Below are 13,839 nucleotides of genomic sequence, written 5' to 3'. Positions count from 1 at the left end.
AATAGAAAATATGACATCAATTTTCCTCAATCGTTTTGTTGGGGGGATTTAAACATTTGAGATGAGACAGATTAATAAATGTTTTGTTGAGTTCAAAAAGAGTAGTGCCAGCCAGGTGCCAGTGGTTTCTGTGAAAATTACAGGCAGAGGGCGTTTCACCTCAAGACACTTTATCCTAAGCTAATTTAGACGGGTCGTCACTAGGTACCACAGCCACAAAGTCATAAACCCCGTTTCTACTATTAATATTGTTAAAATGTGCATTTAAACCTAACCACAATACTAATCTTATACCCAACCCTAACATTACGTTTTCATAAATGTTTAAGATGTAGACAATTAGACTTTGTGACTGTGGTAACCCTTTTGACGGGATAGGCAGGCTGCTCTCTATCTGCAGCTCTGACAAAACCAGTCTCCTCCCCCAAAGTTGATACGAAAATAAGAACATTATGCCGCCTGTCACACGGGAAGAAGTTGGATTCATGAACTAAAACTAGTTTTTTTGTTACACTAACTCAAAGTTTTTGCATTGTCGTCCTTTTCTAATTTGGACTGGAGAAAACATGTCTCGTTTTGGGGCGTTAGTCTTTTCAATTTGACGAGTGAAACGCATGTTTGTTGCCAAGGTACACTGTAACGTGTCAGCAGACCACTTCATCAGAGCAAGACTACTTACTGCATGTCCTACATACCTGGAAAGCCAACTTTTGGACAGAATTAAGCGAAAATGTCAGACAACAGATCTAGTTTTCTTCATATTGGAGACATTGTGTCGCTTTACGCGGAAGGCACTGTCAATGGCTTCATCAGTACATTGGGGTATGTTCCTCTAATTAAATATTAACCATGTTTTATTAAAATGTGACAACCATGGCATGTAGGCCTACAAGTTCGTTTGTTGGCCAATACATGAAATGAGTCAATGTTGGTAACACATGGCGGTGTCAATGGGTGTGAGGTTCAAAAGTCGGAAGTTGAAGGAAAGGCCTAACAAAAGCGATTCCATCAAGGAGGAAATGCCGCCTATGAGCCTCACACATTTTATGCAAATATAACAGGAATGCAAAGCATTATGAAGTAAACTGCATGTAAGTAGGCCTGTACCGCTCCAGTGTAGCCAATGCGTGTGCAATGTCCAGTCACACATGCTTTCAGGCACATTATTACTCATTGGACGCCAAATGGTTTCCTGGGAAGATATCGCGTTGTGATCCATTACGTACTCAAAATAGTATAAAGCTTTTTCACGGAAGGTCGTGGCTCTCTTGGCAGAGCAACACGCACTGTGAGAGAGCTGAGGAATTTCACTTGATTGCTCACAGCTGTTTGCTCAACATGTCTTCCTTGACCTGTGATGTAGTGACTTTGTATATGTTCACCAGGGTGTCCCCAATGCAACTTGAATAATGGTTAGGTTGTTGAATGTACTCTTGTGGCCGATGCTTTAATCTGCACAGTCATGATAGAAAACTTTACCTTTAAGAACTTTTGCTATTTGTTTTGTTCATCACATTTTTGACTTTGCGGCAATGAACACATTTCCAAATGTACAGAGAATTGAGAGGAACTTTCATGTGTTTTATCAAACAGTGAAGGGTCAAATAAGGTATGCCTACAGGTGCACTCTAGTTTAAAGTAAATGTATGGCATTCTGTGAGTACAGAAGATCATTGACTAGCCTACTCTGAGTGTGGGAGTACTGGTTGCTGAACCAGAGCAGGCCTAATACTGACTTGGTGAAATGGTGTACTTTTTTAAGCCATTGAAAGTTTACTATCAGTAATAACAGCTAATTCTAGATTTTCTACAAATATTGACTCTCGGAAGATAATTGACTAATGGTCATCAGCTTTGATATTATCCTAAACGTACAAGGCACCACAAAGACTAGTGTCCTCTTGTAAACACTATAGTGCTCAGTTGAAATGGCTCCAGCGCTTTAGATAATTTCTATGCTCTGCCATCTAGGCCCACACAGGCAGGTGTGAATGCACTCGTTCTGTGGAATGAGTCTGCCCTACCCACATCTCCCTCACATTCTCTCTCTACTTTCTCTGTCTGTTCTTTTAAACAGCCACGCCAAAAGCATAGCAGGCATTTGCCTAACCATCACTGTTACCATAGTTACTCCATGGATATCAGTCTGAAAGAAGTCTTAGTAAAAATGACACAGTTGTCTCTACAAGGCAGAATGTTGAATAAAATGATATTTACACTTTACCGGTTGTACATGCTGTTGGTCCTTTTGGTGGTATGAGGTGGAGATAGGTTAAACACTTTCCTGTGGATATCTGACTTTTTGCTGTGACGGTAGGTTCTGTCGCTTGTATTTGAAATCTGTTGACACATTGCACCTGATGCACAATATGTAAAAAATAGCCGAATGTAGTTGACAGAAGTGCGTTTCCTCGCAATCAACTGGAAGTGTGTGTGGTTCGGTTAGGCCATATTGTGCAAGTGTTGGCCAGGTGCGAATTGCATCAGTATTGAACATTTAAAAACCTGAAATACAGACCAGCGTACTGAAGGTCGGGTTGATACAAAATAGACACAGGAATATTTTATCAGAATACCTCTGACATAGGGACAAATTGGCGGACAACAGTTAAAGTAAGTTGAAATGAAGTTTAACATTCTACATTTACATTTACATTTAAGTCATTTAGCAGACGCTCTTATCCAGAGCGACTTACAAATTGGTGCAATCACCTTATGACATCCAGTGGGACAGTCACTTAACAATAGTGCATCTAAAACTTAGGGGGGGGGTGGGGTGAGAGGGATTACTTAACCTATCCTAGGTATTCCTTAAAGAGGTGTGGTTTCAGGTGTCTCCGGAAGGTGGTGATTGACTCCGCTGTCCTGGCGTCGTGAGGGAGTTTGTTCCACCATTGGGGGGGCCAGGGCAGCAAACAGTTTTGACTGGGCTGAGCGGGAGCTGTACTTCCTCAGTGGTAGGGAGGCGAGCAGGCCAGAGGTGGATGAACGCAGTGCCCTTGTTTGGGTGTAGGGCCTGATCAGAGCCTGGAGGTACTGAGGTGCCGTTCCCCTCACAGCTCCGTAGGCAAGCACCATGGTCTTGTAGCGGATGCGAGCTTCAACTGGAAGCCAGTGGAGAGAACGGAGGAGCGGGGTGACGTGAGAGAACTTGGGAAGGTTGAACACCAGACGGGCTGCGGCGTTCTGGATGAGTTGAAGGGGTTTAATGGCACAGGCAGGGAGCCCAGCCAACAGCGAGTTGCAGTAATCCAGACGGGAGATGACAAGTGCCTGGATTAGGACCTGCGCCGCTTCCTGTGTGAGGCAGGGTCGTACTCTGCGGATGTTGTAGAGCATGAACCTACAGGAACGGGCCACCGCCTTGATGTTAGTTGAGAACGACAGGGTGTTGTCCAGGATCACGCCAAGGTTCTTGGCGCTCTGGGAGGAGGACACAATGGAGTTGTCAACCGTGATGGCGAGATCATGGAACGGGCAGTCCTTCCCCGGGAGGAAGAGCAGCTCCGTCTTGCCGAGGTTCAGCTTGAGGTGGTGATCCGTCATCCACACTGATATGTCTGCCAGACATGCAGAGATGCGATTCGCCACCTGGTCATCAGAAGGGGGAAAGGAGAAGATTAATTGTGTGTCGTCTGCATAGCAATGATAAGAGAGACCATGTGAGGTTATGACAGAGCCAAGTGACTTGGTGTATAGCGAGAATAGGAGAGGGCCAAGAACAGAGCCCTGGGGGACACCAGTGGTGAGAGCGCGTGGTGAGGAGACAGATTCTCGCCACGCCACCTGGTAGGAGCGACCTGTCAGGTAGGACGCAACCAAGCGTGGGCCGCGCCGGAGATGCCCAACTCGGAGAGGGTGGAGAGGAGGATCTGATGGTTCACAGTATCGAAGGCAGCCGATAGATCTAGAAGGATGAGAGCAGAGGAGAGAGAGTTAGCTTTAGCAGTGCGGAGTGCCTCCGTGATACAGAGGAGAGCAGTCTCAGTTGAATGACTAGTCTTGAAACCTGACTGATTTGGATCAAGAAGGTCATTCAGAGAGAGATAGCGGGAGAGCTGGCCAAGGACGGCACGTTCAAGAGTTTTGGAGAGAAAAGAAAGAAGGGATACTGGTCTGTAATTGTTGACATCGGAGGGATCGAGTGTAGGTTTTTTCAGAAGGGGTGCAACTCTCGCTCTCTTGAAGACGGAAGGGACGTAGCCAACGGTCAGGGATGAGTTGATGAGCGAGGTGAGGTAAGGGAGAAGGTCTCCGGAAATGGTCTGGAGAAGAGAGGAGGGGATAGGGTCAAGCGGGCAGGTTGTTGGGCGGCCGGCCGTCACAAGACGCGAGATTTCATCTGGAGAGAGAGGGGAGAAAGAGGTCAGAGCACAGGGTAGGGCAGTGTGAGCAGAACCAGCGGTGTCGTTTGACTTAGCAAACGAGGATCGGATGTCGTCGACCTTCTTTTCAAAATGGTTGACGAAGTCATCTGCAGAGAGGGAGGAGGGGGGGGGAGGGGGCGGAGGATTCAGGAGGGAGGAGAAGGTGGCAAAGAGCTTCCTAGGGTTGGAGGCAGAAGCTTGGAATTTAGCGTGGTAGAAAGTGGCTTTAGCAGCAGAGACAGAGGAGGAAAATGTAGAGAGGAGGGAGTGAAAGGATGCCAGGTCCGCAGGGAGGCGAGTTTTCCTCCATTTCCGCTCGGCTGCCCGGAGCCCTGTTCTGTGAGCTCGCAATGAGTCATCGAGCCACGGAGCGGGAGGGGAGGACCGAGCCGGCCTGGAGGATAGGGGACATAGAGAGTCAAGGGATGCAGAGAGGGAGGAGAGGAGGGTTGAGGAGGCAGAATCAGGAGATAGGTGGGAGAAGGTTTGAGCGGAGGGAAGAGATGATAGGATGGAAGAGGAGAGAGTAGCGGGGGAGAGAGAGCGAAGGTTGGGACGGCGCGATACCATCCGAGTAGGGGCAGTGTGGGAGGTGTTGGATGAGAGCGAGAGGGAAAAGGATACAAGGCAGTGGTCGGAGACTTGGAGGGGAGTTGCAATGAGGTTAGTGGAAGAACAGCATCTAGTAAAGATGAGGTCGAGCGTATTGCCTGCCTTGTGAGTAGGGGGGAAGGTGAGAGGGTGAGGTCAAAAGAGGAGAGGAGTGGAAAGAAGGAGGCAGAGAGGAAAGAGTCAAAGGTAGACGTGGGGAGGTTAAAGTCGCCCAGAACTGTGAGAGGTGAGCCGTCCTCAGGAAAGAAGCTTATCAAGGCATCAAGCTCATTGATGAACTCTCCGAGGAACCTGGAGGGCGATAAATGATAAGGATGTTAAGCTTGAAAGGGCTAGTAACTGTGACAGCATGGAATTCAAAGGAGGCGATAGACAGATGGGTAAGGGGAGAAAGAGAGAATGACCACTTGGGAGAGATGAGGATCCCGGTGCCACCACCCCGCTGACCAGACGCTCTCGGGGTGTGCGAGAACACGTGGGCGGACGAAGAGAGAGCAGTAGGAGTAGCAGTGTTGTCTGTGGTGATCCATGTTTCCGTCAGGGCCAAGAAGTCGAGGGACTGGAGGGAGGCATGGGCTGAGATGAACTCTGCCTTGTTGACCGCAGATTGGCAGTTCCAGAGGCTACCGGAGACCTGGAACTCCACGTGGGTCGTGCGCGCTGGGACCACCAGAGTAGGGTGGCCGCGGCCACGCGGTGAGGAGCGTTTGTATGGTCTGTGCAGAGAGGAGAGAACAGGGATAAACCGACACATAGTTGACAGGCTACAGAAGAGGCTACGCTAATGCAAAGGAGATTGGAATGACAAGTGGACTACACGTCTCGAATGTTCAGAAAGTTAAGCTACGTAGCAAGAATCTTATTGACTAAAATGATTAAAATGATACAGTACTGCTGAAGTAGGTCAGCTGGCAGTGGGTGCGTTGTTGACACTACACTAATCAAGTCGTTCCGTTGAGTGTAATAGTTTCTGCAGTGTTGCTATTCGGGGGCTAGCAGGCTAGCTAGCAGTGTTGTTTACGTTACGTTGCGTTAAAAGAACGACAATAGATGGCTAGCGAACCTAGAAAATCGCTAGAAAATCGCTCTAGACTACACAATTATCTTTGATACAAAGACGGCTATGTAGCTAGCTAAGTAGCTAGCTACGATCAAACAAATTCTGACTTGTAATGGGACTGCTGAGCCTACATGTTAGAGATGTGTAAGTATTTGCCTCTCAGATTCTATACAGACATGAGCCTGAAAACACGATATTAAATTAACTACGTCGGGCATAAGCGTTTGGACCATGAAGGTTTCATTTCATGAGCTCTACAGCTCTACAGCTCTACAAGCCAGAACGATGAATAAAATTATATTGAAACTAACTTGACCTGTTGTCCATGTGGTTGGTCCTTGTGGGACAATCTATCCTCAGGAATGTATAATTATGTTAACTTTTCAAACTGGTTGTGCGTTCATATTTCTATCAATTGGAGCATGCAAGATGAAAATGCATGCACGAGATGCATGCTTCTGGTGATAGAAATCTGTTCATTGAAAAGTAGCTGTAATAAGTGAAAACTCTCTTGTTGGACTATTAACTCATTTACCACCTGGTCATGTCGCCAGGTGGGCCAAAGCTCCATCCCACTAAAACAGGCTGAAATGTCAGGTGGTCTATTCAAAAAGTTTTACATTAAAATGACATTTTCATTTTCACAGTATTATTCCAACTTCAATATGGAAATGTATATAAAATACTCATGGCCTTTAAAATAGAATTTGATTCAATATTCTGGTTTGTAGTGGTCATGAGAGGAACATTTCCTGATCCAAATGCTCATTTCTGCCTAACGTTGAATCCAATGCAATCCAACATGGGGTTTCCTGGCCTACGTTAGCAGGGGATCACTCCTGAACTCCCCTCTTGATGTCTACGATCATGTTGGTAACTCAGATCCCCATTGTGTTCATGAGACACAACAGCCTCATTCGAGTAGCTTCAAAATGCCTCGTTGTTTTCTTGTGATAATCACTGATGTGTAAAATGAGTGGATAAGTCAAATCTCATTGCTTTCACCAATCATACTATGCTAGATTAGCAATGCCAAGCAGGAAGGAATGGAAATGGGGCCAGTGTTTTTAGATTGGGACAGACATAGCTTGTTACCTGGGTGGATGAAGCCTATAAAGGCCACAAATGGACCTGTGCCAACAATATGAATCATGACTGACATTGTGTTACTGAAAAGTTGATGCAGTCAGATAACTTGTCAAGGCCCATCTCAATGCAAATGTCAGGGCCATAAAATGTCAATGCAAAGTGCATAGTAGAGAGCTCTGCTGTTTTGAACGAAAGTCAGTAATGAGTCTGATTCATTAACTAATGCAGTCTGACGTAGCCAGGTCTATTTGACACACGTTGGAGAGGATCAGCTTGGAGAGGATCAGCTCGAGCAAAGTGAGGTGCAGAATCACTGATCTACAAATAGTATTCCCTGCCAAGTAATAGGTTTTGTGCAATTTTAAGATTTGCAGTGCAATGCAAATACAGGCACAACCAGACTGTAATTGATTGATTGGAGACAGCTTGTGTCAATTACAGAACATTTCCTAGGATTTTCTACCAGCAGCAACCCTAATGGATAGTGCTGGAAATGCTGGCTTCTGCACTAAAATCATGGCCCTAATCATGTGATTTAGGTTGTTCTCGTGTTTAAATGATGCAGATGCATTCCAGATTTTACATAAAATACCTATCCAGGCATACTGTCAGCTTACCACATCATGGTCGCATCCCCTGCTCAGACATCGCATGCATCAACCAATGGTTGCGTGCCACATCGTTGACTGTGCAGTCGGGCACCAAATTGCTACAACGTGGTTAGCTGATACGTAAAATACCTATCCAGGTGCTGTAAGATCTGGCAGGTGTCAGCAACATCTGCGCCCCATATCTTATAGCAATCTGCTGCCCGCCTGCACAGTCTGACATGGCACGCAACAGTAGTTGATGCATGCAACATCCGTGCATCTATTTAGGCAGAAACTCAATTGTCTGTCCCTAATGGCACCCCATATAGTGTACCCTCCAACTGCTCACCTCTCCCTCAAAGCACATTGCAGGAGAGGATCCAAGATCCTTCCCCCAGACCTCCTCCAATTAGATTTGAGAATTATGTAAGGCGAGGAGTTGAGGACACCAATGGTTTGACGGCTAGTAATGTTTTCAGACAAGCATGGTATTGTGAATGTTGACTGGCATTGCAATTACAATATGCATCACATGCAACCTCAGCTCAAATGACTTTGATAAGTCTATAAATCCATACTGACATATGATAGTAACGTATAACCTCTTACTTCAAATAAGTTCCTCAGCTCACACCTCCTTTTACAAATATTCAGTGTTCCCCTCAGGCTGATTATTTGCCCAAGTCCAATCCTCTTCTGCTGTGCTTATCTTGCTGATATACTCAAGCAAACAGACTAAACAAGTCCACACATTCTAGTTTAGTAGCACTAACTACTTTGGATGCATAAGGTAGCCTGAACTATGCATGCATTGTTAATGGACCACTATTTCAGCTACATAGCCTAAATGACTGTGGTGAACTTCATCCATGCTCTAAATGTTATCTGGTTCGTAATGTACATGTCAGTCTTATATTGGCAGGTTACACATCATTAGGTTAAAGGAGAGCTGTGCATCACCAGCAAGTTGAAGCGTGTCCAGAGATCTGTTGATTAACAAAATTCATTGACCAGTAATTTGGCCATTCTACAGCTTCATACTATCAGAAAATCACAGTGTGGTCACACTTTATTTTCTCAGCCTTGTCACGGTCTGGCGTCCTTTGTCTTGCTATAATGTGTAATGAAACGATAATTTGCCTACCTTGTCCGTATCCTGTCAGCTGGATGTGCTGCTGGTTCTTTTTTTAACTGAGATCCAGGACCAGGGTCGCATTCATTAGGTCATGCAATGGAAAGTGTTTCTTATTGGAGTCCAACTAGTCCTTCCCTGTTTACATCAGTCTTCTATTTTGGTTCCTAATGAATATGACCCAGTTATTTGAAATGTGCTGGCTGTCATGGCACTGGTTAAAGCCCCACTGTTCCAACTGAGCAAAGTTATAGGCCTATTCATTAGGGCACACTGTAGCAAAACATTTTGTAACGTAAAATTTCAATGTTTCTTATTCGACAAGGTTCAGGCAGTCCATCCCTATTTCAGTCCGTTATTCTTCCATTTGGTGCCTAATGAATGCGACCTCTGTACTTGAGGTTACTCATTTATGTGCTAAACAAACTGAGGAGTCTAGTTTATCTCGAGTCTTCCTGTTTTGCTGTGTAGGACATGATTTGACATCCTATTGTTTCTCATTTAGATGAGACTTTGATATGGGAGCTGAGGAATAGGAAATATGCACAGCAACAGCCAGCCAGTTCAGATTGAATGATCAAAAGCCATGGCAGCAAGAGAAACTACCTGACTGACTCACTGCACAGGACTGCTAGTTTTGTCTGAACCAGAGGGACAGTGTCTTGCATTTCCCCTTAGCCATTCATCTACTCGACTATGTCCTTGTAATCCATTAAAGTGTCTAAGATAAATTAGGATGTGACAAATGTTAAAAAAAAATCTTAATGTTTAAACATAAATGTTTTTTTTTATATTGGTTTCCCGTTAAAGTACGAAATTCATAGAATTCCATGTGAATTCACAATGTAGATGCACTGCTGCCAGCAAAGGTTTGGGTCTAACGATGTGTCCCTTTCAGGTGGTTAAGCATTGCACCTGTTCTACCATTACTGTACCTCAAGTCCACCTGGAAAAATTTGCATTTCACCACCTTCTAATTTAACATACATTTCCTGAATTTGTCAATGGGAAGTTAAGCCCAGGGATTTCTGGGAATTTTGCTTATATTCATCAAAAAAAAGTTAGCTTATAAGAATGAACATTTTTTGTGGGATATACATAAGGCAATTCTAGGTCCTGTGGCATATTTTGGTTAAACTATCCCCAATTCAATGGAATTGCAACCCTCTGCATGCACAGTCTATTCTTCCATCACACGTGCAGCTGATCTGGCACACTAATGATATGCTATTGATTCCACACTACTACACTGTCTGAGCCAAGGACTACATGGTTTATGGTAAGTTTTGATTACAATACTGGGTGGGGTGAATATATTTTATGACACATTATTTTTTGTTAGTAAATAGTAGCCTACAGCAAAGTGTGTTTAAAATCATTTCTAACTTGTTAACAATTTCTGCTAGTAACCATGTAGGTTTTTAGCTTGCTTGAGCCTGCTAACTAAGGAGTGTTAATTCACCTGTTTCCATACATGTTTCATTTAAAAACATATACCTTACAAGGGAGTTGTTTAATCTAACTATTTATCTGTACATGGAATTGTATTTGTTTTATTTTTGCAATGTAGACTGTCATCGTGTCACTGAAAACAATGGATACAATCTACAAGTGAGCCAAGGAAATTGTTAGGTATGTAAAGGGTCATCAAGTTATAGCAGCAATCTACCTCACCAAGCAAAGTGAGAAGAATAAGAGCACCACATTGAAGCTGCCCAGTGACACCCGTTGGGGTGGCATTTTATGATGGTGCCATGTTGAGTCACTGAGCTCTTCAGTAAGGTCATTCAACTGCCAATGTTTGTCTATGGAGATTGCATGGCGGCTTGCTCGATTTTATAGACGTGTCAGCAATAGGTGTGGCTGAAATAGCCGAATCTACTCATTTATAGGGGTGTCATGGCCATGTTGTGTGTGTATGTACTAGAGGTCGACCGATTATGATTTTTCACCGCCGATACCGATTATTGGAGGACCAAAAAAGCCGATAGCGATTAATCAGGTTTTTAAAATTTATAATAATGACAATTACAACAATACTGAATTAACACTTATTTTAACTTAATATAAAACATCAATAAAATCAATTTAGCCTTCAATTTTGTTTAAATAATGCAAGTGCAAGTGTTGGAGAAGAAAGTAATATGTGCCATCTAAAAAAAGCTAACGTTTAAGTTCCTTGCTCAGAACATGAGAACATATGAAAGTTGGTGCTTCCTTTTAACATGAGTCTTCAATATTCCGAAGTAAGAGGTTTTAGGTTGTAGTTAATATAGTATTTATAGGACTATTTCTCTCTATACCATTTGTGTTTCATATGCCTTTGACTATTGGATGTTCTTATAGGCACTATAGTATTGCCAGTGTAACAGTATAGCTTCCGTCCCCCTCCTCGCCCCTACCTGGGCACGAACCAGGAACACATTGACAACAGCCACACTCGAAGCATCTTTACCCATCGCTCCACAAAAGCCACGGCCCTTGCAGCGCAAGGGGAATAACTACTCCAACTCTAAAAGCGAGTGACGTTTGAAACAGTATTAGCGTAGCTAGCCATTTCACATTGGTTACACCAGCCATTAGGCTGATGGGCTTGAAGTCATAAACAGCGCTGTACTTGCGAAGAGCTGCTGGCAAAATGCACGAAAGTGCTGTTTGAATTAATAATTACGGGCCTGTTGCTGCTCAGTCATACTGCTCTATCAAATCAGACTTAATTATAACATAAATCAAATCAAATCAAATTTATTTATATAGCCCTTCGTACATCAGCTGATATCTCAAAGTGCTGTACAGAAACCCAGCCTAAAACCCCAAACAGCAAACAATGCAGGTGTAAAAGCACGGTGGCTAGGAAAAACTCCCTAGAAAGGCCAAAACCTAGGAAGAAACCTAGAGAGGAACCAGGCTATGTGGGGTGGCCAGTCCTCTTCTGGCTGTGCCGGGTAGAGATTATAACAGAACATGACCAAGATGTTCAAATGTTCATAAATGACCAGCATGGTCGAATAATAATAAGGCAGAACAGTTGAAACTGGAGCAGCAGCACAGTCAGGTGGACTGGGGACAGCAAGGAGCCATCATGTCAGGTAGTCCTGGGGCACGGTCCTAGGGCTCAGGTCCTCCGAGAGAGAGAGAGAAAGAGAGAATTAGAGAGAGCATATGTGGGGTGGCCAGTCCACTTCTGGCTGTGCCGGGTGGAGATTATAACAGAACGTGGCCAACATGTTCAAATGTTCATAAATGACCAGCATGGTTGAATAATAGTAAGGCAGAACAGTTGAAACTGGAGCAGCAGCATGGCCAGGTGGACTGGGGACAGCAAGGAGTCATCATGTCAGGTAGTCCTGGGGCATGGTCCTAGGGCTCAGGTCCTCCGAGAGAGAAAGAAAGAGAGAAGGAGAGAATTAGAGAACACACACTTAGATTCACACAGGACACCGAATAGGACAGGAGAAGTACTCCAGATATAACAAACTGACCCTAGCCCCCCGACACATAAACTACTGCAGCATAAATACTGGAGGCTGAGACGGGAAGGGTCAGGAGACACTGTGGCCCCATCCGAGGACACCCCCGGACAGGGCCAATCAGGAAGGATATAACCCCACCCACTTTGCCAAAGCACAGCCCCCACACCACTAGAGGGATATCTTCAACCACCAACTTACCATCCTGAGACAAGGCCGAGTATAGCCCACAAAGATGTCCGCCACGGCACAACCCAAGGGGGGGGGGTGCCAACCCAGACAGGCTGACCACAACAGTGAATCAACCCACCCAGGTGACGCACCCCCAGGGACGGCATGAGAGAGCCCCAGCAAGCCAGTGACTCAGCCCCCGTAACAGGGTTAGAGGCAGAGAATCCCAGTGGAAAGAGGGGAACCGGCCAGGCAGAGACAGCAAGGGCGGTTCGTTGCTCCAGAGCCTTTCCGTTCACCTTCCCACTCCTGGGCCAGACTACACTCAATCATATGACCCACTGAAGAGATGAGTCTTCAGTAAAGACTTAAAGGTTGAGACCGAGTCTGCGTCTTTCACATGGGTAGGCAGACCGTTCCATAAAAATGGAGCTCTATAGGAGAAAGCCCTGCCTCCAGCTGTTTGCTTAGAAATTCTAGGGACAATTAGGAGGCCTGCGTCTTGTGACCGTAGCGTACATGTAGGTATGTACGGCAGGACCAAATCAGAGAGGTAGGTAGGAGCACGCCCATGTAATGCTTTGTAGGTTAGCAGTAAAACCTTGAAATCAGCCCTTGCTTTGACAGGAAGCCAGTGTAGAGAGGCTAGCACTGGAGTAATATGATCAAATTTTTTGGTTCTAGTCAGGATTCTAGCAGCCGTATTTAGCACTAACTGAAGTTTATTTAGTGCTTTTATCCGGGTAGCCGGAAAATAGAGCATTGCAGTAGTCTAACCTAGAAGTGACAAAAGCATGGATTAATTTTTCTGCATCATTTTTGGACAGAAAGTTTCTGATTTTTGCAATGTTACGTAGATGGAAAAAAGCTGTCCTCGAAATGGTCTTGATATGTTCTTCAAAAGAGAGATCAGGGTCCAGAGTAACGCCGAGGTCCTTCACAGTTTTATTTGAGACAACTGTACAACCATTAAGATTAATTGTCAGATTCAACAGAAGATCTCTTTGTTTCTTGGGACCTAGAACAAGCATCTCTGTTTTGTCCGAGTTTAATAGTAGAAAGTTTGCACCCATCCACTTCCTTATGTCTGAAACACATGCTTTTAGCGAGGGCAATTTTGGGGCTTCACCATGTTTCATTGAAATGTACAGCTGTGTGTCATCCGCATAGCAGTGAAAGTTTACATTATGTTTTCGAATAACATCCCCAAGAGGTAAAATATATAGTGAAAACAATAGTGGTCCTAAAACAGAACCTTGAGGAACACCGAAATTTACAGTTGATTTGTCAGAGGACAAACCATTCACAGAGACAAACTGATATCTTTCCGACAGATAAGATCTAAACC

At 44.6% G+C, this 13,839-nt stretch overlaps 1 protein-coding gene across 1 annotated transcript in view; it reads left to right on the top strand.

Annotated features, from left to right (window-relative positions):
* The first annotated feature begins 435 nt into the window (after nt 1–435).
* LOC124002508 (inositol 1,4,5-trisphosphate receptor type 2-like) overlaps nt 436–13,839 on the top strand; it is a 173,865-nt gene continuing 160,461 nt past the window's right edge. Inside the window, 1 exon segment of the mRNA XM_046309958.1 lies at nt 436–822. Coding sequence (XP_046165914.1) covers nt 731–822 — 92 coding nt within the window. The 5' untranslated portion in view covers nt 436–730.

Source organism: Oncorhynchus gorbuscha, linkage group LG02 (genome assembly GCF_021184085.1).
Source record: "Oncorhynchus gorbuscha isolate QuinsamMale2020 ecotype Even-year linkage group LG02, OgorEven_v1.0, whole genome shotgun sequence".
Classification (NCBI taxonomy): Eukaryota; Metazoa; Chordata; class Actinopteri; order Salmoniformes; family Salmonidae; genus Oncorhynchus; species Oncorhynchus gorbuscha.
The sequence above is the reverse complement of the archived record's forward strand: the minus strand, read 5'-3'. Positions and strand labels throughout refer to the sequence as shown.